At 42.5% G+C, this 26,083-nt stretch overlaps 1 protein-coding gene across 1 annotated transcript in view; it reads left to right on the forward strand.

Annotated features, from left to right (window-relative positions):
- The window catches only part of LOC124605780 (U4/U6 small nuclear ribonucleoprotein Prp31), a 74,048-nt gene that overhangs the window by 30,293 nt on the left and 17,672 nt on the right, over window positions 1-26,083 (forward strand). Inside the window, exons 3-6 of the mRNA XM_047137669.1 lie at window positions 473-670; window positions 13,478-13,682; window positions 21,801-21,970; window positions 22,075-22,232. Of these exons, the coding sequence (XP_046993625.1) occupies window positions 473-670; window positions 13,478-13,682; window positions 21,801-21,970; window positions 22,075-22,232 (731 nt within the window). The remainder of the gene's footprint in view (window positions 1-472; window positions 671-13,477; window positions 13,683-21,800; window positions 21,971-22,074; window positions 22,233-26,083) is intronic.

Here is a 26,083-nt window from a genome sequence, read left to right on the forward strand (position 1 = left end):
TCGGGCGCTGATCACTCTACTCTGCTGCAGCTCTACAGAGACCTTGTTCAATCCCGCCTTGACTACGGTAGTCTTTGTTATGGTTCGGCGGCACCCTCAGTGTTTTTGCATTCAGATCCCCAAGGATCAACTTCAGATCATATCTTTGAATCTTCCTGATGTCCCCATCCAGTTTAGAGTATTATTATCACTGGTGGCATCTAGAAATTACTTTCGTTATCAGCTATTAATGCGGGCATGAAATTATAGAAGAAGTGACAATTTGGTTTGCTTATCAAAACCGATGTGATTGTGTTCCTGAATGCTCATGTTATATTTGATCTCACGTTTACTTCTTTTGAAATATTTCTCATTTGTTGACGTAACATTGAAGTGTGTAATTTAAATCTTTCTCTGTATTTGCAATAATTAATAGTATTAAAAAGATTTATTATTCTGTTGTATATTTATATTCTTTACTTTCATGTTGCAGACATCAAGGTGTCATCAGTGCGAGAATTGGCGAAACTTCGGGACTCGGAGCAATTGAAAAATATAATGGCATTGATTGATGAGTATAGCATTAAAATGAGAAAATCAGAGGAGATTACTGGGCCAGTGGAGGCTGATCCTGAATACCAACTTATTGTTGAAGCTAATAATTTAGCAGTTGATATTGACAATGAAATTGGTAAGAGGAAAACGTAGTTGGTACAAATTTAAATATTTAGGGACTAAATCTTTAGAAATACTTGTCCAGTAGCCCACCCAAATGAATGACCACCATCAAAATGGCCAGGAACCGAACTGACCACCCAATGCCAGAAAATGCAGCTGAGCACTATGTACTTGATTTCAATGGATGCTTCATAATCCACACCATCTGGATCCTTCCCTAATATCAGCTTTTCTGAACTACATAGATGAGATCCACCCTTGCGACATATTCCTATTTTTCATAATTCTGTTGGCCTCAGTCTCCTCTAAATGCTGCCCCCCCCCCCCCCCCCCCCCCTCCACTCTGCCCCAGGACCCACTTTTATTCACCCTGCACCCACACTCTCTTCCCTGCAGTCACCCTTTCCTCATTCTGTCACCACCTTCCAGTCCATTCCTCCATGTCGCCTCATGCCATTATTTTTATGTACTGAGCAGACTCCTGGCTGCTGGAGCCATATTGTATTCCTGTCCTGTCCAGCTGCTGCATTCCTATTTCATGCATGTGCTGTTTCCCTCCCAACTGTTGGCCATCTTCCCCAATCTTACTCCTATTCCCCATTTCCTTTCGCTCCCATCACAACACGTCATCCCAATCAAGATGCAGTTGCAGAACTGCAGTCTTGGTACAGTGCATTACTGGTGTAACGTAGCTTCATAGGCGTGTATATCCAGTCTTATTGAGAGGAAAGTATAGAGTTAGCATGAATTTAAATATTTAGTGACACTGTATTTACAGATCGTAGTCCAGTAGTTCACCTTATGAGTGACCACCACCAAACTGGCCATGAACAGAGCTGACTTTCTCTCTCAATGCCTCTGCTATTCAGTGAGTTGTTACCTTTACTCCTAAATTAGTTACACAGAAGGTGGAATAATTTTTTCGTGGGTGGCTCACGCAAGGATCTCAATAATTCTTAGGGAATCTCATCCAGTTAGATGATTTGTCTTTAATTTTATTTTTTTATGGTTTAGTATTTTTAGTGCTCTTTCAAATTCTTCTCACAATCTCATCCCATCTTCATCTACTGCCTCTTTCCTTGTCTTCAAGTTAATTTTACTTGTCTAGCTGTTCTGTATATTCTTTCCTTTCTCTGCTTAGTACTGGCTTGCCATGAGAACTCTTTGTATTCATGAAAGCACTTCTTTTTTCTCTGAAGGTCTCTTTAATTTTGCTATGTACAGAGTCTATCTTTCCCTTAGTCATACTTGCTTTTACTGCCTTGTATTTGTCCTACAGCAATACCTGCGTAGCCATTTTGCACTTTCTGCCAATCTCATTTTTTAGACATCTGTGCTCCCTTTTTCCTGCTTCATTTGTTTCATTTTTTTGTTTCCAATAAAATTCTGTATCTTGTGTATTATCTGAGGATTTCTGCTAAGCCTTGTATTTTGCTTGTTCGATTTTCTGTTACCTCCACTGTTTCACCTCTTGGTGATATACGTAACACTTGATTGAAAATTGGCTTTTTAAACATCTGCAAATTTTGAATTAAGTTTGCTTCCTCTCTGACTTCAGCAAAACATTTTCACTAATTTGCATTCAGTTCAAGATCATTAGAATTCAGTTATTGCACAGTCTGAAGTTTGTACAGATGAAACTGAAGTTGCAGTATTCTTTGCGCTCTCAAGCATCCAAGCTGCATTGAGAAGACAATTTTTTATGCTAAAAAATGACTCCTTAAGATTGCAGCTCAGAGGACACCAGTGTTTACGGGATGGGTGCTGACTGCACATCTTTGTTAAACATTTTCTCAAAATTGAAAAAGTCCCTTCAAAATTCCATACATACATTTTTGTTTCATGTAATAAAGAAATGAAACTGTAGATGTGGTCTGAAATATATGCTTGACAACAGTGACATTGTACCGCTCCATGATTACTAAATATCGGTTACTGCTACACATCTTTAAAACGTTCCCCTCACATGCTGTACCACACATCGCCATGCAACAGAACTTTGACTGTCAAACAATGGAAAATCCAGGGTGAAATATGGTTTCAGTTGCCTGAGACTGTAGTCATGTGATTTGCGTTTGCGTGGTTGTGTGCGCGTATGCGTATGTGTGTGTGTATTGTTGACAAAAGCCTTAATGGCTGAAAGCTATAATTGTGAGTCTTTTTGTTGTGCCTATCTGCGACTCGGCATCTCCGCTATATGGTGATCAGAACTTTGACTAATAGAAGCTATTTGGGATGGTATTCCTTGGGGAATATTCAAAGCCTATTTGTGAAGAGGCTCGTATTACGTTGTGTTGACCTTGTGAATGTGCTTTTCAACACACAGTAATGTTTCATTGCTCAGGCCATTTATTTCATGTAAATGTTAATTGAAGTGTGGATTAAATCTGATTCATTTGCGACAGTTTCATAATGATACTGCAGATTCCTGTAACAGTTAATCGTTTTTAATTTAAGGATACATATTAAATGCTATGATGAGTTGTACTGCCAACCCGATTGTTTGCCATCTAAAAAGGTGTGGCTGTCTCGAAGCATTTTTATGTGCTTGTGCATGTAACTAGTGTGTCTTGTGTGGCAAAGCGATTTTTGTGCTTCCGTTAGTATTACAGGGTGCATATGACCCAGGACAACTGGGAGATCGGGGAAAAACCCAGGAATTTTTTAGAATTCCGGGAATATTTCATTGTTTTAATTTTCAGTTAAATTCCTGTAATTTGACTAGTAAGAACTGATACTCTAACTAAATATATTACTGTATCCCGCTTCTGCGGAATAATACTTAAACAATAAAACATAAATGAGAGAAAAAATGAAAATAACTTAAATTGCAAAGGAAATGCGCCATATACAATGACACAAAGTGCTCATGCAAGTGCCTACCAACAACAAAATGTGTCAAAGGCTTTAGGAAGACTATGCAATGCTCCATAACAACAAATTGCCTCTGGTGAGCACGAAGTCACAACTGTTTACATTAGATTCGTTTTAGCAGTTACGAGCGGGCTCGCGCGCATGCCCAGTTGAGTCGCGTTTGAGTAGTAGATTCTCCCGCTTCTGGCTACAGGAATGTGGCTGTTGGTTGTCCAAGCAGTTGCGGCAAGCAGCTTGATGCTACTGGGAAAGGGAGCACCATACTGAGGAAAAAAAAAAAACTTGTTTCACATAGTGCCTAGCATCCAGCACACGTTTGTCTATCGATTATTCATATGATTTTGAAACGCTTCCCTGTTTGTTTTTGAACATTTTTGAACACATTTTAAGTTGATTTCTGAATGTATCATAAGTTGATTTCTGAATGCGTGCATAGTGTACGTGATGTCCCTGTCAGGAGAATCTTTGTCGCAACTAGAAAGAAACTTTCCGCAGACAAAAGGAGACGAGGCTATATGAGCTGAGCGGAGTAAAGCCAAACAGATGAATGCCAGTTGCTGTCTGATTATGTGGTTGATTGGGTTTGCGAATGAACAGCGTTGTTATAATTACTAGCAAAATCCGCAGATTCAGACTATCAGAATGGAAATAAACGACTGACAGGAATAACAGGTGAGAAAGATTACGTATTATCTTCTCAGTGTATCCAGGAAAATGAAATTGTGACAGAAAATTTTTGGCCAGATTGCTACACTAGTAAGGACCAATTGTACAATCCCCAGCTAGCAGCCGCTAAAGATCTATTCTGGAGGTAATGCGGAAAACGTGTTGTACGAACACGTAATAACGCCTAACTGGAAAATAATCGTGGGATAACTAAACCTGTGATTCTGGCACAGTTAGTGAATTAATCGGCGAACAAATTTTGACAATATATGAAGATGGTATATGTTCTTTCAGACATGTCCAAAGGAACAGATACCATTGGTGGCTGTGCAGCTCTCTAGAATGAAATGATAACTAAATCAAGACCCTAAGCTGCCGTCGGGGGACAATTGAAAATGTGTGCCCTGACTGGGACTCGAACCTGGGATCTCCTGCTTACATGGCAGACACACTATCCATCTGAGCCACCGAGAGCACAGAGGATAGTGAGACTGCTGGGATTTATCCCTTCCACGCTCCCCATGAGGCCCACATTCCCAACTGAATGTCCACACACCACATTCGCAGTGCCCCTGCCCATTACACTCTTTACTCGTTGCAGACAATCTTACCGAGTCCCATAAGAGTTTGGGCAATGCGTGTGCATCCGCACATGAGAAGGTCAATGGCTGGTTAGCCTGAACTATATGAAGATGGTAGCGGTTCTTTTGGACATGTCCCGGTCGGGGCACACATTTTCAACTGTCCCCGTTGATGTATATCAACACCTGTTGGAAGCTTACGGTCTTGATTTGATTATCATTTCAATTTTGACAATGGCAGGAATAGCTACAGAATTGGTGATGACAGGATTGTTTGTTAGAACTAGGAAGGAGAATAAACGGGGACATCACACAAATTATGGAAGAATACAACGATTCCAAATTTATATAAAAATTTTGTAATACTGCTTTTCAGGCTCATGCTTGAGAAACTGGTGCGTATGAATGAAATGTGAAACTATTTCCTAACATTAAGCTTCTTGCTTGTAGTAGGCCTAATAGGCATTTGATATTGGTACTTTGTGAATTATATTCTGTCATGTTATAAAAATGGCCATTTGAGCCAAAACAGTCTCGTTTATTTGGTGTGTGTTACAAAATTGCTGCAATATTAGAAATGCATATTTTGTTTTATCTAGCAGACAGTGACTAAATAGACTTAATCAGATTGAGAAACCAGACCAGTCTTGGGTATTATTTTTGTTAACAGCTTTTTCTGTATTAGATAACGACATTTCGATTTTTCATGTAGCAAAATGTTTGACGAACTTTGATGAGGTAATAGATTCTTTCGCAGAAAGGAAAGCGTGCTATGTAAAGCTGTAGCAAGATTAGAGAGCAAAAATGCTAGGAGCTAAGTATTGAAGAAATGTGTACTTTCTTGCTTGTCTCTTGTCTTTATTGGTTTTATGTATCCTATATTTAATTTTAAGTCACACAAAACAGCAAGTTATTAGCTGATAGGCAATAAAGAGTGCAAATTTTCTGAAGAGTTATTGTTCTCCCGATTACAAATAATCCCATCTGCTATTAATTGCGAGATTTTTTTAGGAGGGTCAGGCTGCCAAACCGGCCAATTGGGAGCAGGAGAGGCACCACAGGACATTTCAGTTTCCACTGTCCTGAATATAGTTTGATGGCATCCATTACAAAATATACACATTTCAATTCCACAGAGTGAAATACAATGACGTGCGATAGAAGAATGCTTTATGAAGAGGCGTGGCACTGCACTTTGGCACACGTGAGACCAAATAACATGTCTTACATTTCCTCAAACACACATGTTTTATGTTTCAGACTTTTCAGAAATATGTGCACTACAAGATGAACATATTTTTGAAAATTCGATATTATTATTATTTTTTTTTTTTTTTTTTTTTAACCCTGTTCACAAATATCGTAGATCTGGGGCTGATCCGCCGAGCAGTCTGAGTTATAATGGGTAGTCTCCATGTAACCCATGTTTACGTTTAGTGATTTTTGCTGTTTACAATTCGTTTACTCTCATGTCAAATGAAAACAAAACGGATATCTGTGGCCGGGAGCTGTCAAGTGAATTAAAATACACTCACATAGTTAGGGAAGGCTAAAATATGTCATTAGTTTCAAGTTTTATTTTATTTCCACCTTCCTGACAGTCAAGCATTAATCGCCTTGCAGAACAATGAAGTTATTTTTGTCTTTTTGCTAAAGAAATATGACTCTTTAACTTTTTCTGCAGAGGCAGTCAATGTATTTGAAACTAAATGTTTAATTCCACAGTACTGGCTAGTTTCAACTCTTTGCTGCATTTCAAGTGCATCTTTTAACACGTATGGCATTATGCCATAATAAAGAACCAAACATGATATAATGCAGTACTGGTGCTCCAAGAAAATTTACATCCCGAAAACCACACTGAAAAGCTTATCAAGTCGAGGTCTACTTCATTGGGAATGTGGACATACGAATGTGCACTTTAAGTATGCACTTTAAATGTGCACATTTTAGTATGGTTCACGAAATTCCAATGTTCTTGGAGTATCCTTTGGTGTCTTGTTTCTTTTATGACAGAACGTATGATCTTTCAATGTTTTACACATACGTACATATGGGCATCCTATGTCATGGTAGCTGCGCAAGCATGGCATCGCCTGTTATCTGTGCTCTCTGGGAACTGCTGAAATGAACCAATTTCTAACAGGTTGCGGGAAAATATTGCGAATGGTGGTTTGAAAAGTGTTACTTTCAAAGTAAATATCCTTTTACATAAGTTGAACTATGTGCAAGAATGTACCATGAATTTCTTAAATTGCAGAGCATTTTACTCTCAATTAAAAATCAACTCTTTGATGATGAACCATTTAGAAGAATTTCGAACCCTGAAGATCAGACCTTTGTCATTATTAAAAATTTTCCTGGCACATTTGTGTGATATATCTTAAAAGTGTATCAAGCACAAAAAAGATCAACATTATATGCATTATTAATCTTAGAGAGCTTTACTTTTCTTGTAGCAACGCTATGTATGTTAATTTAAACTATTAACTTTCCCTGTTCGTGTGTTCATGCTACTTAACAGTGATGTTGCTGTTGGCTGACTACATCACGTGTCCTATGCTCTGAATATCCACTGTCATCAGCTGGCGGGATCATGTGACATGAGCTATGACTGGCTTACAAAAGCGCGTCGCAATCTCGATTTCAGTGATTCGGAAAGTAACATGCGGTGTTTGGTGGAATTCCAATGTATACTTTGTTAATACAAAAATATGCAGCGTACATGTTGCTGCACATCAAAGATATTTCCAAAATGTGTCTTTTTCTCTGAGTTTCGTTTTCTAAAGTGCCGGGAAATTCTACGCCCGTGTATAAAACCATAACCATTCAAAGGTTTGATAAGGGAAAATATACTGTCACTTAACATGGAAAAAGAATGTTTTTAACTATGAAATCCAGGAATTGTTTTTCCTTGCCTGCGTATACACCCTGTATTATCAATAATAATAAGATTCATTGGTTGTGTCTTGCAAAGTGACTATTTGTATGAGAATATTAAAGAAGCACACACTGAGTTAACTCTTCGTAAGTCCTAACTAGCATCCATAACCTTTATCTTTCATTCTGCCATGAATTATACCTATAGAATCATAAATAACTATGTAAGCTCTCTCAACATTTTAATACATTGATTTCCAGATCTAACATACACAAACATGGAAAGATCTTGTGCGTAATTCATGCTGCCCTCTACAACACCCCCTCACCTGCCCCCCTCCCAGTCGTGCCTTGCGTGATGACTAATGGGAGTAGTTTTTTTTGGATGAAACGTACTACTGCTGACAGGAAACTGAATTCAAATTGATATTCAGCTTCTTGCATTGGGAGTACCTTCAAATCTGCAAGCTCTCTATGGTTCTCTGTATTTACAACTTTCCCACATAATTACATTTTTTATAAATACTACATCCTATTTTAATACACATCACTCATCATTGACATACTAGAGTCTTTTAAACTCTTCAGGCTTAGTAGTTTTCTCTGCCTCCCCATTTATTATTAAGAACAGTACCTCATACTATACAGCAGTTGTAAGTAAAGGTGTCATAAAACAAAATATGAGTAGTCAGATGGTAGTGATGCTCGTATTTTCACATAGTCACATGATAATGATTCTGTGCCATAAAATATGTACATGTGAAACTGTCAAGTTTATAAATAAGCACCAAATACCTGAAGCATTGAGTTTAACAGGCACACACAGAAGAGAGAGAAAACTTGCTAACTTTCAGAATAAATTCTCTGTTGGGCTATAGTGTGTGTATGCTCCCACACTTATGCTCGTCCTGTTTGCGAAGTGATCGGTGATTCATTTTTCAGAAAGTGTACACATTTGCTATATGCAGCCAGTCACAGTTAGTGCCATGTGTGTTGACAGTTTCACTTGTAGGTATTTTATGGCACAGAATCACTCCCATGTGACTGTATGAAATTGAGCATCACTACCATCTAACAACTCATTTTTTTATGATGCCTAACTATTCTGAGTACTTCCTGCTTTCTATTCAATCAGTGGGGTTCATCACTCCTAAATTATTTACATTATATCAGAACTTCCTCTTGATCACTTTGTATGATGGGGGGACATGTCACAATGCTTGTCAGTGACTCATATTACTACCTTGGTGGTGTTGAGGTCTTGGAACATTCCACATACCAATAAATTAAGAGCCCATGTAAACTTGGCCTCTTTGCACAGATGAAAGGATCTGTTTGAAGCATCAGGCTTTCATGTAACCACTTTGAAATAAGCCATAGCACAAACCATCGCTACCATAAATATAAACAATTTCGGCAGCTTGATACGTCTGCTACTATTGATTTGGGAAACAGTTTGGGACTGTATTACAGTGAAGAGTGTATTGCCTTTGTTACTCTAAATTCTCTCATGAAAACTATAGAATTATGCGACAGAAGTACTGATCAGTATTTCCTTTCTGGAGATTAAATACGGTGCTGCCAGTAGGCAAATATAAAAATACATGACACTATCCTAGCTTTCAAAGTTATTAGTTCCTTCCTCAAGGAGATGAAGGGATAATTTGGGGAAGGTTAAAAAGGAAGGGCAGATCAGTGAGAGTCCAGAATGAGAGGGGACCCAATTGTTGTGATCATTTGAGGACGTAAAGGTACATTTTTGCCTCCCCCTCCCCCCCCCCTTTCCTGTCGTCGCAACAGATGGGTCCCTTTTTTCACCATGAGGTCTAAGTGAGCTGTTCTTTCTTTTTAACCTTCCCATCAACTAATCTCTCTCTCCTCACTTAGGAAGCAACTGATAGTTCAGAAAGCTAATATAGTATCATATATTTTTATACATGCCCATTTGCTATAGTGGCTGGCATGAAAATAGGGCTTCAAGACCATCTCGCCATCTTACAGCACTGCCATTATTTTTTTATTGTGATAATTTCAAATGTTCATAAAAATTAAAAAAAAAAAAATTGGGTAACTCTGTTTTAGGGTAGGATATGATGGAGTACTTTCCAAAAGAAAATTCTCACTAGCTGCTAGGGGGAAAAAATGAAAACTAACGTTGCAAGAAATTTTAGAGGAAAATAATTTTTTATTTCCACCTGTGGTAGTAATAGAATCACCAATGTAATTGGACTGAAAAAAATATATGAAAATCCTCAAAGTTTACAGATGCATATGCTGAGTCTTTTATTTCGGAAACATAAAAGTATTCTGAGATAAAAAATAAAATATTATAAGAGGTGTGAAACTGTGCCGACTGCCTAGCAAAAATTATAGTCGCTGGTGAATTTTCGTTCTGTAGGACTGCGAAGAAACTTCCCACAAGAATGTTGTTAAGAAAACTACAAAATTATTTTCGGTAACATTTCAGACATCATTATTGTATCGTATCTCGTACAGAAGCAAGTTACTTCCACGATATCCCATGCGCAGCAGTGCGCAAGTCGTCGTACGCCATCACCAAGAGTTTTGTTCGGGCTGCTGACTCTAATATGACCTAGAATATTCCCTACCTCCCGAAAATATTTTACTGGCTGCTAATACATATCCTTCGTCATTGCATCCAACACTCAAAATGCCAATACACCCTGTGCAAAAGCAAATGTATTTATTTTGAAGCCAATATTTTCACTGAAGTTGAGCAAAATATTTGTCTGAAAGGTTTTGTGAAATCCAAGTTTTTCTAAATTTGCTGTAAGCCCATTATTCTCAGCACGCAATACATGTTTGGTACACAAAAACCTTGTTCTTACTACTGCAATGACCCTGTCTTGTAGTACAAATATTGTCCATTTCAGTTTCTGAATTAAAGACCAAGTAGGCGGAGAAGACAGTGCATTGAAGTGACTGGCGAGAATAATCAGTTTTATCATGGACATTACCTTGTACTTCTCTAGCCATTGGACACTATCCTCTGTCATACTGAAGTAATACAATTCTACGTTCTAGCTTTTTGTAAAAAATCATCAAATGTCATAGATTTCTATGCACTTCTTGTAGAATCAGAATAGGTGCTGGGACTGCTCTGATGTTACTGCGCTATTTATATATACAGTCGATACAGAAGCACCACAATGTTTCGTCATTTTATGATCTGCATTACCCTTACTACGCAATAACCAGTAAATCCTTCTATGAAAAAAGGAGATAAACTTCGAATGTACAAGTAAACCGAATGCAGTAAGATTATATCCGAATGTAAAGACATTCGATACAGGTTTTTAGGAAAAACTGTTCTTATTTAATGCAGAATTAACAATCTTATTTTAATTGACAGTTACTGTCGAGTAAACTAATCACCACAACGTGCGATAAACTTATCAGATGCCTATTGTAAGGGAAAAACATTCGCAGTATGTCCTCTATAACTGAAATGAATTGACAAACATTTAAAACAAATCAGCTTTTTACATAGATGGCACTTACCTAAACTGAAGGTTCTTCGGCTCCGTGTCTTCAGATTCACTGTCACTTGTTTCAACCAGGTGAATCATCACAGATTCCACTATGGTGTCTCTTAAACCCTGGTTCAAGAAATCAGTTTCTTGCAATGCTTCTGCGTGTTTTACACGCCTCTCGCAGTCCTGCTGAGTAACATTGTCAAGAGCTTTTTGTGTTAGCTTCTCGACATCAGCTAGTTTGGAAGTAGTATTTCTTTTCGCATTTTCCGCTTTACTTGGGCCCATATCAATTAAGTGGGATTCTACTGGCAGCCATACGGTGGTAGATGTACCACTTGGTGTCCCATTTTGTTTGCCAATTGATCTAATTCGTGAGTCTTTTTGCCACCTACGATTTCTTCCTTAGACACGAGTTCAGCCTTCATTTCATTGATTGAAAATGAAACATTCTTTCTCTTTAGCCACTTCATAATATCTGCCTTGTGCCAATTTGAATGTGGCAGCTTTTCTATCTGAATGGACTGGTAGCTGGCGTTATCCATCATGATAATTGACCCTTCTTCCAGCACAGATAACGGTCAAATAAACAAATTCTTAAAAACTTCTCCATTCATTTCTGAATGGTAATCTGATTGGCAAGAATTTTTCCCACCATGAAAAACAAGTTTGGCCTCTGGTATGAAGCTTACGGTTAATGAACCAGCTTGGGCGATGATTAATCGACCATCTCTACCAGTAGACACTTTCAAACCGCCATTTCCCTTGGGTCATGCCATACATACTTATTGGTGTGGTTCTGTGAAACACAAGTTTCATCCAAGTACGCTACAGGCCTGGTGTCTTAAGCACCCAAGAAGTGCATTGTACGTGAAAACTTCGCCCTTGCTGCTGCTGTGTCTCTGTGTTCCATTAAGAATTTCCATCCATCATTACACTTCTTGAATCAGAAACCAAGGAAGTGGAGAAGACGAAGAACGGAGGTCTCTGAGCCCAGGTAATTAATTTTTTCACAGATGTCAGCCTGTATATTTTTAGCCATTGGATACTGTCCTCTGTCGTAATATCCAAGTACAGTTCTACACACGAGCTCTTTGTTAAAATCGTTAAGTCAGTTGATTTCCATTCACATTCGTATCCCTTTCTTGGAGAATCGAAATACTCATTTGTGTATGGAGATTCTGCCAGTGACACAGATTTGCTAATATGGCCTACAGTTGACTTGGAGACACCACAAGCTTTAGCACTAAGTTTATGAATTTGTGCAAAATTTAAGTTATTCCTCACTTCTTCATTGTCGGCTAGTTCAGTAAAAAACTTGAGTACATTCGATATGATAGTTTTCGGTTATTTACGAATGCCTTTCCGCCCTTTATGTACACAGACCAGAGCACTACTACAAGTAGGCCGTTGCTCCTGCATTGTTGTTCACCACCGAACACATGTCAAAGCACCTTTCTAAAGACTGTAAGACACTGAGACCAGATGTGAACACTCGATATAGCATGGTAACACTGAGCTTTCAGCTTCTCTGACCTACCATGCCGCTAATGGTACCTACATGGCAACAAAGTCGAGAGGCGGGCGAATCACAGCTTGCAGCCCCTGCTGGCGGCAGGCAGCAGCCGTGACCTTGAGACTCTACTTTCGTGCCGGCCACTCTAGTACTAATATTTCACCTAAAAGTAAGTACTGGCCAACAAATTTGTCTCATAATTTTATTGTAATTTCAGCACCAAATTTATGCTATATACACTGTTGTTGCTGTAAACACAACCTCATAATTGTTTTGTCCATCTTTATTTATGGTGAACAATGGAAAGTCCAGGATGAAATGACAATGATATTGTGAAAAGGATAGATCGCTACTCGCCATGTAAAGGGAGGTGTTGAGTCACAGACAGGCACAATGAAAAGACTGCAAAACATTGCAGCTTTCAGCCAAAAGGCCTTCTTCCAAAATATAGAACAGAACACATTAACGCAAGTAAAACTCCCACCCCTCTGCCACTGTGCAACTGTGGGCTGTGCTTTGTGTGTGTGTGTGTGTGTGTGTGTGTGTGTGTGTGTGTGTGTGTGTGTGTCTTCTGTTTCGGAAGAAGGCCTTTTGGCCAAAAGCTTAAATGTTTAGCAATCTTTTCATTGTGAGTGTCTGCGACTTATGCCTCCTATATTTAATGAATAGCACTCTATCCTTCTTTTCATGTTGAGATACGTTAGAGAAGATAAAATATTTCCTCATGTATCTCCCAAATTAAAATACTATGTGTGATTGCGTAATTTTCTTATGTTTAATCTTTGATACAAAAATTTATAATTTTACAGGTATCATCCATCGTTTTGTTAGAGATAAATATTCAAAGAGATTTCCTGAATTGGAGTCACTTGTTGTTGGCCCTCTTGAATACTGTATGACAGTAAAAGAACTAGGAAATGACTTGGATAGAGCAAAGAATAATGAAGCTCTTCAACAGATTCTGACACAGGCAACTATAATGGTCGTATCAGTTACTGCGTCAACCACTCAGGGGTAAGATAAAAGCTTGTGTGTGTGTGTGTGTGTGTGTGTGTGTGTGTGTGTGTCGCACGCGCACACTCACACACTTAGTATCCATAATTAATTTATTTGAGTTTTAATAACTGATTTTGGTATACAGAGATTTCTCAATAAATGCTTTTTTGATGTTCTCTTTTTATTTTTAAAAAATCTATTCATTTATTTATGTTGCTAATATCACAGCTATATATTTACTAACATAATTTATAAACAAAGAAAACAGCAAAAGTTATGGTTACCAGAAAACCAGCTAGGTTTCTTTTTATTTAAAAAAAAAAAAAAAAAAAAAAAGGGGGGAAGGTTCATGTGAGACTATTAATGAAAAATTACAGCAAGCCAGTGAAACAAAGAACAACATAAAAAATGGGGGATTGTGTTTAAGGCAGTAAGAATTAGTTACTACCATATTCACTGATATGTTTGCAAAAACCTTTACTTACAGCCATAAGCAGCTTTTCAGCTGATTTCTGTCTTCAGCTGGATCAGACCTCAGATTTAGGAATGTAAGAATGCATACTTACGAAGATGGTTGCATATGCTGGCTGCATTGAAAGTACAACAAAATCCAGTGAAAAAAGAAATGGTTGGAGTGTCTTTTCGCTAGACAAGCCACTGCAATGTGCTACATTCTCATTATACCTAGGGGTTTTCAGTATACATGTTTTGTGTGTCTGCTTTTAATACAAGGTATCAAATGCCTTTGCAGAACACCAAATAGCTATCATACAACCACTCCGCTCTAAAATTGATTTTCCTCAAGACCTTATGATCAGCTCAAACGTTCTTCCATCCATTATCTTCAGGTACAATGGTGTTTCATTATTAATGCAGCACCTACCACCAGCCTGTGTTTAAGAGGAGACTTTCATAATAAAAACTGAAGATGGTTAGCATTTATATCCCATTGCTCTTTACAACTGAATTGCCTATTCAACGGGTTTGTGAGTAAGAGATAATGGTTGTTTATGATATGTTCATAGATGACCTCTCCCTGATATTCTTCAGATACCTCTTATGGTTCAAGAGTGTAGCCACATTCTTGGAATTCCCATGTTTGACATTCTGTGGGAATTACTACCTCATGCTATGTCTAACCAGTTTCTGTTCATCCAGTGGATTATTGTGCAACAGTTTTCCAGCTACATACTTCCTTGTAAATGAGAAAAGGATACCAAATCAGGCGAATGAGTTGAATATTCCAATTATTAGTTTTTACAGTCCAAGCTTCTACTTGCATTTCGTCCAGTTGGCCCTGACACTCGTTTAGTATTCACCATTTATTATTTACCTTTTGCAGGATGATAAATAAAAAAAGAGCAAAACTTGTATTATTCGATGATCACCTTATTTTTGAATCATAATCATGGACACAGAAATCATAATAAAATTTACGAAAATACTTAGTATTGTCAAAATGTCAGGGAAAAAATGGCCGTGTTGATAGATTTTCACAGAGACTTATTCACTTGCTGTGGAAAGTCAGCGTTCAGTGGAACACAGTTTGGGAAGTTGCCTGAACATACAGCGGTTTACCCACATCTCATCCGCAGTAACCATTTGATGCACATAATCAGTTGAATTCCATTTAACAAATCTAAACATTGGTAAGAGATTTGTTTTCACCTTTGCTTTTTGTCAGCATTCAACAAATGAGACACGTGTCTTGCACAAAGCTTTCTCATAGTTAAGTCCTGAAGTAAAACTATTCCATACTCTTTCTTCTAAGTGTGCCTCTCGTATCAGCAGTTTCATTTAACTTCAATCACAAGGTGTCCGACACCATAATGTGAACGTTCTCAGTCCTTTCATCTAAGGTTGCAGTTTTTTGATGTTCTTTGTTTCAGGAGAAATATTACTATTTTTGAACACGGCTGCCCAGTCTTAACTGTTAAAATTGAAGGGGCAGACATTTTATGTGCTTTCACCAACTTTGGATGAATTTCCATTGACGATGAAATGATCGAAACAAAGAATTTTGTGGTGTCATAATATTCCAGCATATCCACTTGAACAAAACACACACCTTAGAAATAGTTTAGAAATATATAGAAACTACTTTGCTGGCCACACTGACACAATATACTTGTGCATCATACATGTACATTAAAGCTTATGGCACCCAGGGGCTCAGCGTTCATTTGCCGAGTACGGGCTTGGCAACCCCGGGGTCCTGAGCTGGGGACTGGTCAGTGCCGCCAGTCTGCTGTCACCGTAACCCCCGGACATGCTTCAGCGACCACCGTGTGGTGCAGCGGTGGAATGTTGTGTGCTGCGTGGAATGGTAATCTTGGCTTGACCGCCTGGATTGCGAGGAAGGTAAACCTCTATAAAAACCCCTCAATCTTACGGTGTGCTGCGCGCCTATAAGATGCATGGCTGTTGGGGTGGAACAGTCGCAAGCGGGCAACCTCTGGGGCACCTGCCGCACCCCAGTTGTATAAGACTTACCTAGGCATGCGGGGCTCTGTCTAGGTGGACTTCTAGTTCCCTAGCTGCTCGTGGGACCGAGATGGATCCTTCGAAATCCTCTTCTTCCTCCCAGCGGAAAGGATGGGCCGCTGGAAGGTTCTAACACTCAGTTTCTTAAGAGGGCTCGTGCATTCAGTCCTCCTGACTCCGGCACTTCTTTAACAAGTCGAGTCTTAAGTAACAGAATGCATTCTGGTAATCAGAGTGTGCTTCTCATTGTGAAACGGAAGGAGGGTAGTTTCGAGAAGGTTTCGCCCTTCTATATACAAAAGGGTTTGGAGGGAATCTGTGGCTCCTTAAAATCGGTGAAGCGGTTACGTAATGGGACCTTGCTAGTGGAAACTTCCACTTCCCAGCTAGCAACTAACCTTCAGTCTGCTAAATGCCTTGGAGAGTATGCCATAGACACTGAACTGCACAGCACCTTGAACTACAGCAAAGGTGTTGTGACGTGCCGGGATCTAGTTGACATTCCCAAGGAAGAACTGCAACGTGAGTGGGCTCCGGAAGGTATCGTTGATGTTCAACATATCATGAGGAGGGTTGATGGCAATCTTGTCAAATCTGACTCCTTTATTCTAACCTTCAGTAGCACGAAACTTCCTGAACATGTTAAAGCTGGCTTCCTTCGCCTTAGTGTGAGGCCTTATTTCCCGACCCCAACGTGCTGTTTCAAATGCCAGTGTTTTGGGCATACCACCTTAGGATGCAAAGGCGAAGCGACTTGTGGCAACTGTGGTAAAGCTGCTCATGAAGGAGTCGGTTGCTCCTCTCCAGCCAATTGCTCTGGGAACCACCCTGTTTGGAGTAGGGACTGCCGAATATTTTTAGAGAAACACAAAGTCCAGGAAATAAAAACAACCAAGTGTATCCCCTATGGTGAGGCCAAGAAGATCTATGTCGATGCAACCTCCCACATTTGCTACATCTTTTGCATCCCTGGTTCAGAAGCCTACTCCAAAAGTCGATGCCTCAATGCAGACAGAGGTGGTGAGTGTTGGCACTAATATATGCAGCTGTCAGTGCACTTGCAACGCAGCCAGTGTTTCAGAGCCAGTAGCCCCTATTTGAACGGCAGACAAAGGTACAGTGTCGAACTTGGGCCAGCCCCTGGCGCCTCCAACAGCTGAGGATGTTCCGAAGCCCAGTACAGCCATTACCACTCCCCACATCAGCTCCCTCAAAGCCCACCAAACCGCAGAAAGCTCCCGTACAGCAGCAACAGCGGGTCAAATCCCATGGTAAACCGTCTGACCATGCAGATGTTGTTTTCCGTGAGGCTTCATCTGACTCTTCCTCAGAGTTGATGGAATCCGATGTATGTGTGGGGAAATCTTCTCGCCCCACACCTGCCCCTCCACCTGCTGCAGTCTCCCCGCCCAGTCGGAGAGACAGGATGAAGGTGCTACCCCCATCATAAATGGCTCCCATACTTCAGTGGAACTTGCAAGGGTTCAGGACGCATGTGGAGGAACTTCGTCTACTATCTCAGGGTAGACCACTGTGTCTCTGTCTCCAGGAGACTTATTTCCATCCATCATACTCCCCTGAGATACGAGGCTATACACTCCACAAAAAGGATGACCTGTGTGGAGAGAGAGCTAGAGGAGGCGTAGGTATTTTCGTCAGGACAGACTACCCCTCCTCGCCTCTCTCACTTAAGACGACTTTACAGGCCATTGCTGTGTCCGTGCACGTGCGTCATCCATTGACTGTATGCTCGCTTTACTTGCCCCCACATGATGCACTTGATGAAGCGGCCCTCACCAACCTTCTTACACAGCTCCCCCAGCCATTCATTATTTGTGGTGATTTTAATGCCCACAATGTGCTTTGGGGCTCTACAATTACCTGCCCCAGGAGTAGAGCAATTGAGAGGCTTCTCCTGTCATCCTGTGCCTACTTGCTCAATGGAGGACAGAGTTCTCATTTCTGCACAGCGACTGGGTCGTTCTCTGCCATTGATCTCTCGCTTTGCTCTCCAGCTCTTGCCCCCAGTGCTCACTGGGAAGTGGTCGCTGACTTGCACGGCAGTGATCATTTCCCAATCTGGATTCACCTGCCAGATGGCCTGGGCCCGGAAAGGAGACCACCACGATGGGTGCTCAGTGGAGCTGACTGGACACTTTATAGCCAGTTGGCCCAATTCGAACACTGTGCGAATGTTGAGGTGTGGATGGATCATATTACCAAAATGGTCCTCCACGCCGCTGCAGCATCCAGTCCACAGGCCACCGGAAGAGGCCCCCCTGTGCCTTGGTGGAGTGCCGAATGCCGCTCTGCAATCAGGACCAGGCGTGCAGCTCTGCGTCAGTTCAAGTGTCGGCCGACTGCTGAGAATCTTGCAGCCTTTCGGGTGGCGAGGGCAAGATGTCGCCGCATTATTCGTGAGAGCAAGAAGAGGTCATGGCAACAGTTCCTGGACACCATTAATCATTCCACCAACAGTTCCATTGTGTGGGAGACCATCAGGAGAATTTCTGGGAGAGTAGCGAGGTGCCCCATAGCTGCTGTAATGAATAATGGCACTCTCCACACAGAGAGGAGACATTGCCCAGACTATGGCAGCGTATTTTGCCACAGTTACTGCAACAACCAGTCAGGATCCAGGTTTCCAGCGCCATAGAGCCGCAGCTGAGAGGTGTAGTCTGGACTTCCAGTCCACTTCTCATGAAATTTACAACTGCCCATTTTCTATATGGGAGCTGGATTCTGCATTGTCTGGAGCTCGTGACACATCCCCTGGTCATGACAGGATCCATTACAGTATGCTATGGCACCTCACAATGCGCAACAGAGAAATCCTCCTCGCACTTTTTAATACCATTTGGGTGTCGGGTCGCTTTCCTGATGCGTGGCGTGAGGCAGTTTTAATCCCTTTTTTAAAACCTGGGAAAGACCGCATGAGCCCAAGTAGCTACCGTAGTGTTGCCCTCACTAGTTGCATAGGGAAGACCTTGGAGCGGACGGTCAACCGCCGCCTTGTCTGGATGTTAGAATCCCGGCAGCTCCTTAGTCGCTTTCAGTGTGGGTTCAGGAGGTTTCGTTCCACCTTCGATAACCTTGCCCTCCTGGAGGCGGCAATACAACAAGCTTTCCTACGCTGTCATCACCTTCTAGGTGTATTTTTCGACATCGAGAAGGCCTACGATACCACTTGGAGGTGCCTCATCCTGGAGCAGCTTCACGAATGGGGTTTTCGTGGTTGTCGTCCTCTTTTTATTCAGTCTTTCCTCTTGCCACGATATTTTAGATACCGAATTGGTGATGTCCTGTCTGATCGCTTTGTGCAGGAGAACGGTGTCCCTCAGGGTAGCGTTTTAGGTGTGACTCTCTTTGCCATCACTATTAAGAGCATTACGTCCATCGTGAAAAGTCCTGTCCAGTGTTCTTTGTTTGTGGATGATTTCTCTTTGTTTTGCTCTTTTTCAAGCCTTGCAACGACAACTCGTCAGTTGTAATTTACGATTAGGCATTTGGATGACTGGGTGCAGAAGAGTGGTTTTAAGTTTTCCACCGAGAAGTCTGTGTGTGTTCTTTTTAACCGTTCTCGTTCGATTTTAACCTTTCCTGAGTGGAGGATGAGGGACACTATTCTTACTTTTAAAGACACGGTGAGATTTCTGGGGCTCATTTTTGAGTCGAAGCTCATGTGGTTACCTCATCTTAAAGACCTGAAACAGCGGTCACTTAAGGCTTTAAGTATTTTAAAATGTCTTAGCCACAGTACATGGGGAGCTGACAGGACTTGTCTGCTCCAGTTTTACAGGGCTCGATTACGGGTGCACGGTATATGGGTCTGCGAGGCCTTCTTACTTAAAGTTGTTGGACGTTGTGCACCATGAAGGGCTTCGGTTGGCCACTGAGGCATTCCGAACTAGCCCCATACCAAGCCTCTGTGCAGAGGCTGGTGAACCGCCACTTCATATGCGGCGACGGCTACTTACAGTGCGCCAGGCGTATAAAACTTTGTCCACACCATACACCCCTGCATACCGTACCGTTGCTCAGCCTCCTCTGGCACGCTTGTTTCATAACTGGCAACGTGCGACGCAGCCCTATGGGATTCGCGCACAGGATTGCCTCGGTGCGATGTCTATGGCTGGTCTTCGTGTTTTACGTCGCGGTTGGAGCAGATCTCCACCTTGGCTCCTCCGGAGACCCAAGCTTATTTTAGATTTGACTAATTTTAAGAAAGATGGCATACCAGATTTTACATTCCAATCTCTGTTTTTTAACATTTTAGATGTGCATCACGGTTTCACTGTCGTTTACACTGATGGCTCCAAACAGGAGACTTTCCTTGGCTGTTCTGTGGTGTTCCTTGATCATGTTACCCGGATTCGCTTCCCTGCTGAGTATACCGTTTTTGCAGCAGAGCTCCACGCGATCCTAAAGGCACTGGAGCAGATGCATCGTGTTCGGGGCGATCGATTTCTTCTCTGCTCCGATTCTCTTAGTGCCTTACAATCACTGCAGAACCTATACCCGACTGAGGAGATGGTCCAGCTGATACATGACCAACTGTACTTGCTCCAACGGCGGGGTAAAGAGGTATCCTTCTGCTGGGTGCCTGGTCATGTCGGCATATGGGGCAATGAACAGGCTGATCGCTGATCGGGCTGCCAAGGAGGCCTGCAGAGAGCAGGATGTGGTCCAGTGTCCTATCCCCTTGCAGTCAGTCATCGCTGCACTCCACAGGAAGTGCATGGAGTTGTGGGAGGGCGAATGGCTGGCGGTGACGGCCAATAAACTGCGGTCGGTAAAGTCAACCACTCGGCCGTGGCGTTCCTCCTGCCGGTTGCTCAGGTGGGAAGAGGTGGCCCTCACACGTCTTCGGATCGGGCACTGTCCTCTCACAGATAGCTATTTATTACGGCGGGAGGATCCTCCGTTTTGTGATGCTTGTGGTGTGCACATCTCTGTCCAGCACATTTTATCAGACTGCATTTTATACCGTGATGCAAGGGCAGAAGCACAAGTTGATGGGGATCTGCCTTGTGTTTTAGCTAATGATGAGATGTGTGTGTCTAGGGTTTTTAAGTTTTGTGATGTGTCTGGACTCTGGCCTAAACTTTTAGGCTGGAGGTTTTAGTGTATTGCAGAGTGGCTGACTCCTCCCTTTTTTCCTTGCGGTCAGCCAGTCACTTCCATCTGCTACATTGTTTTAGCTCCCTCTACCATTTTCTTCCTGTGTTGTCCATGTTTTACTGCTGATGCCCTGCTTCATCCCACGCTTCGGTGTGGGTGAGCGCATATTTTTCAATGATTGTTCCCCGTGTTTTATGTAAATGTTCTGAGTTTTTTTCTTAACACCCATCTCACTGTGTTACTGAACGGGCGCTGAAGACCTTGCTGTCGTGCGCCCAAAAAAAAACCCTCTCTGTTACTCAAGCTTATGTTTCTACTTTATGTAGTTAATAATATTCTGCTATTGCCAGTACATCTTTGTTTAAATGATTTGTTACTTTAATTTATAGAAAACTTCAGTAATAAACAGTCATTTAGTTCCCAGACTTGTAAGAAACAAAGTCCACACTGCTGTGTTCTGTTTTAATTTTGAATTTGTAGAAAGACACACAATGTTCTGTTAATGAATAAATGTATGGTCTTTTTCTTTAGGCAGCTATTAAGTGAGCAGGAGAAGGAAGATATTGTAGAAGCATGTGACATGGCAATTGATCTTAATAATTTTAAGCAGCGTATATATGAATATGTTGAGAGCAGAATGGCATTTATAGCACCAAATTTATCAATCATTGTTGGAGCCTCCACTGCAGCAAAGATAATGGGTAACTATAAGAAGCAGTTAAAAAGCTGCATTGTTTTACAGTAGTTTAATGTGAGCTAATTAATTAATTGATTCACTGTCATACCTCTGTTTTATTCCTTTCAGGTGTTGCCGGTGGACTAACAAAGTTGTCAAAAATGCCAGCATCTAGTATCTTGGTCCTCGGTTCTCAGAAAAAAACTCTTTCTGGTTTTTCTCAGGTTACAATGTTGCCACATACAGGATTCATCTACTATTCTGATATAGTTCAGGATACACCACCGGTAAATGAATAGTTAACTTGAATTAGATAATGAATTTTATATTTGAGACTTACAATCAATGCCATGAAGCCGTTTGAATTTTATTATGTTCTTTCTTCTTTCTTTTCCCAGTTTCCTTACTCTTCCTGCATTTATATGCTTTATCTGGCTCCAATCTCTGTCTGTGTGATTTGCACGTTTTCTACTATTGTCTCGGTATCCGAAACCTGATACAAATTAGTCAGTGATTCAGCGTATTCAGTTTTGAATTGGGCTTATGTGAAATCATCATATTGTTTTCACATCAGGAGTAGTTGTGGACATATTACTGCAGTTCCAATAAAAAGTGTCGGGTTTCTCCAAATCTATCGTAACATATTTAACTTTGCCAAACCCTTGAATATACAAATAAGAGATTCAGGGGATATTCCATGTAGTACCAGTGCAAAAGATAACTTCAAACGTAAATTACACTTCATATTTTACTGCACAAAAATGGTTTTAAATACCAGATAAGTTCCTTCTAAATGTGAATTGTTCCAGGCATGATATTTTATTTTTATGTATTGCCATTTCTCATTATGAAAGCCCCTCAGGGGGCTCAGCATTTAGTTGCTGGGTACGGGCTTGGCGACCCCGGGGTCCCTGAGCTGGGGACTGGGAAGCGCCACCAGTCCTCAATACCGTAAGCTCTGAGTGTGCTTCAACGACCACCGTAAGGCGCAACGCTGGAACTTTGTACGATACAGAGCCTGGGGATCTTGACTTAAGTGCCTGGGTCGCGAGGATGGTATAAACCAAAAAAAAAAAAAAAAACAAAAAAAACCTCAATCTCAAGGTGTGCTGCGCGCTGAGGAGACGCAAGGCTGTTGAGGTAGAACAGTTGCTAGTGGGCGGCCTCTGGGGAACCTGCCATCCCCCGGTTGTATTAGGCTTACCCAGGCAAGCGGGGCTCTGTCTGGGTGGACATTCCTTCCCTAGCTGCTCGTGGGACCACCATGAAATGAAATACGAATAGTGTGCAAGCATGAGCCTCTAAGAAAGGAAAGTTCAATGCTTTACAGTATGACCCCCAGTCATTCCCTTTCCTGTCCATACTAGGGGAGGAACGGCGGTCTAAATTACCTGGTGAGACGTATTCTCCTCGATTTCTGGTTTTGCAGCCGAACAGATGGGGACTCATTTCTGACCACAAAGCCTCAGTTTTTTGGGGAAAATTTAGAGGACAAGTTCGGAGAAGTTGAGGACCTGTCTAAAATGAGGTCTGGAGCAGTCCTCATACATACAGCATCCCCAGCACAGTCACGGGCATTGCTTGCTTGTGACAAGCTCGGTGATGTTGCAGTCTCCATTACGCCTCATAAGAGCCTCACTATGATTCAGGGACTTATTTTTCATCGTGACCTGTTCTTGCAGTCTGACGACGAGCTCCGAGCAAATCTGGAATGCTGCGGTGTCCACTTTGTACTACGTGTCTTCAGGGGACCTAAAGATTGTAGGGTCGCCACCGGCGCCTTCATCTTGGCTTTCGAGGGAGACACCCTGCCCGAGAAGGTCAAGGTGATTATATATCGATATGATGTTAAGCCTTACGTCCCTCCTCCCATGCGCTGCTTTAAGTGCTGGAGGTTTGGGCGTATGTCATCAAGATGTGACGCCAACCCTACCTGTCGGGATAGTGAACATGCCTCCCACCCCCAACGTCCTGTGTTTGCTGCCCCCTGTTTGTGTCAACTGCAGACACACATTAACCTTGCTCGTCAGACTGTGCGGTTTATCAAAAAGAATGGAAGATTGTGGAGTATAAGACCTTGGACAGGCTCACTTACACAGAGGCTAAATGCAAGTACGACCGACTTCACCCTATGCGCATTTCATCGATGTTTGCTGCAGCAGCTTCGATATCGCCGTCCCTGGCAACGAGCCCCCAAGCTGAGCCGCTTTTTGTGGGCCCTCCAGCTCGGCCATCTATTCCTGCCCACCAGGTAGTTGGGGGAACACTCTCTTCCGTTGCTCCCCTGCTATCAACATCGGGAGTAACAACCCCTCCTCCTTCGGGGACTTCAGTACCCACCTCTGCACAGGAGAAGGGCCCGCCTCCTCCGGCTCGCCTCGCGCGGAAGGGATCACTTGGTGCCCTCCCTTTCATGCTTACTGCCCCTCCAGATGTCAGCCAGTGGCTGAAAGAGCCACCACCTGAGGGCCGTATGGCTTCCAGGTCCACCTCGGTCCATGAGACTGGGTCGGAAAAGCCCACTCAGCCTGATAAACGGAGGGACAAAAAGAAGAAAAAGCAAAAGGAGAAGGACATAGAGACAGAAAAGGAGTTCACCACTCCACCTGAAGATGATGTGGAGCATCTAGTGTCCCCTCAGGAGCTAGATGTTGGTCGACCCGCAGCTCCTATGGAAGTTGATCAGGCTACTTCGCAATCGGTGGCGGCGAGCGCTTCTAAGGCATAACCTATCCTCACCCCCCCCCCCCCCCCCCCCCCCCCCCCCCCCAAAGTTCTTTCATGTCTTCACAGTCGGATACCATTATCCTTCAATGGAATTGCCATGGTTTTTTCCAACACCTTGCTGAGTTGAAACAGCTTTTGTGTCGCTTCCCATACAGGAAACATGGTTTCTTGTTTGGCAGACCCCCTCCCTCTGTGGCTACTGGAGTTACTATAAGAACCATGTAGAATACGACAGGGTGTCTGGCGGTGTCTGTGTTTATGTTCTTGCCATTGTTCCTAGTGCCCCAGTGCCACTTCACACTGCTCTAGAGGCTGTGGCTGTTAGAATCCGGGATGGAATGGAGCTTACCATCTGTTCCCTCTACCTTCCCCCGGATGAGGTTGTCCCTCTTGCCGACCTAGCTGCCTTGTTTGCCCAGCTCCCCCTGCCATTCCTCCTTTTGGGGGACTTTAATGCCCACCACCCTTTATGGGGTGGGGCCCAGATCTCGGGCCAGGGTAGGAACGTTGAGGCTCTCTTGGCACAGCAGAACTTTTGCCTCCTTAACACTGATGCTCCCACATATTTTAGCTTGACTCATGGCACATACTTGGCCATTGACCTCTCTCTTAGTAGCCCAGGCCTTCTTACATACCTCAGTTGGAGGGTCCACAATGACCTCTGTTGTAGTGACCACTTTCCTATCCTGGTTTCTCTTCTTCAATCCCAACCCCCTGACCAGCTGCCACAATGGTCTCTTCGTGGAGCTGATTGGGCAGCCTACAACTCGGCTACTATGGCCATTGCTCCGCTTCCTGGTGACATTGATTTGGCTGTGGACGAGGTCACTATGGCCATTGCTGCAGCCGAGGTAACTGTCCCCTGTTCATCAAGTACCCTAAGGCATAAGTCAGTCCCTTGGTGGACACCAGAGATTGCAGAAGCTATCCGGGACCACCGGCGAGCCTTGCAACGACACCGGCGTCATCCTTCCCTAGAGAATCTGGTTGCCCTTAAATGGCTGCGGGCCCGGGCTCGGCAGTTAATCCAGCGGAGCAAACAGGACTGCTGGGAACAATATGTTGCCACCTTAGGTTCTCGCACCTCCCCATCTCAGGTGTGGTCGCAGGTTCGGTGCATTTTTGGCTTTCACCCTCATGCGTCTGTCCCTTGCCTTTCTCTTTGGGGTATACTTTGCACTGACCCAATTGCCATCGCCGAACAGCTGGCAGAGTACTACGCTCGTATTTCCGCGACAGCAGGCTACAGCACAGAATTCCACGCTATTAAAGAGCAGGCTGAGCGTACGCAGTTGTCATTTCGCACGCACTGTTGGGAACGATACAATGCCCCGCTTAGTGAATGGGACTTCCAAAGTGCCCTTACAGCTTTCCCCGATACCTCTCCAGGTCCAGACCAAATTCACAACTA

The sequence above is a fragment of the Schistocerca americana genome, chromosome 1, assembly GCF_021461395.2.
Source record: "Schistocerca americana isolate TAMUIC-IGC-003095 chromosome 1, iqSchAmer2.1, whole genome shotgun sequence".
Lineage (NCBI taxonomy): Eukaryota > Metazoa > Arthropoda > Insecta > Orthoptera > Acrididae > Schistocerca > Schistocerca americana.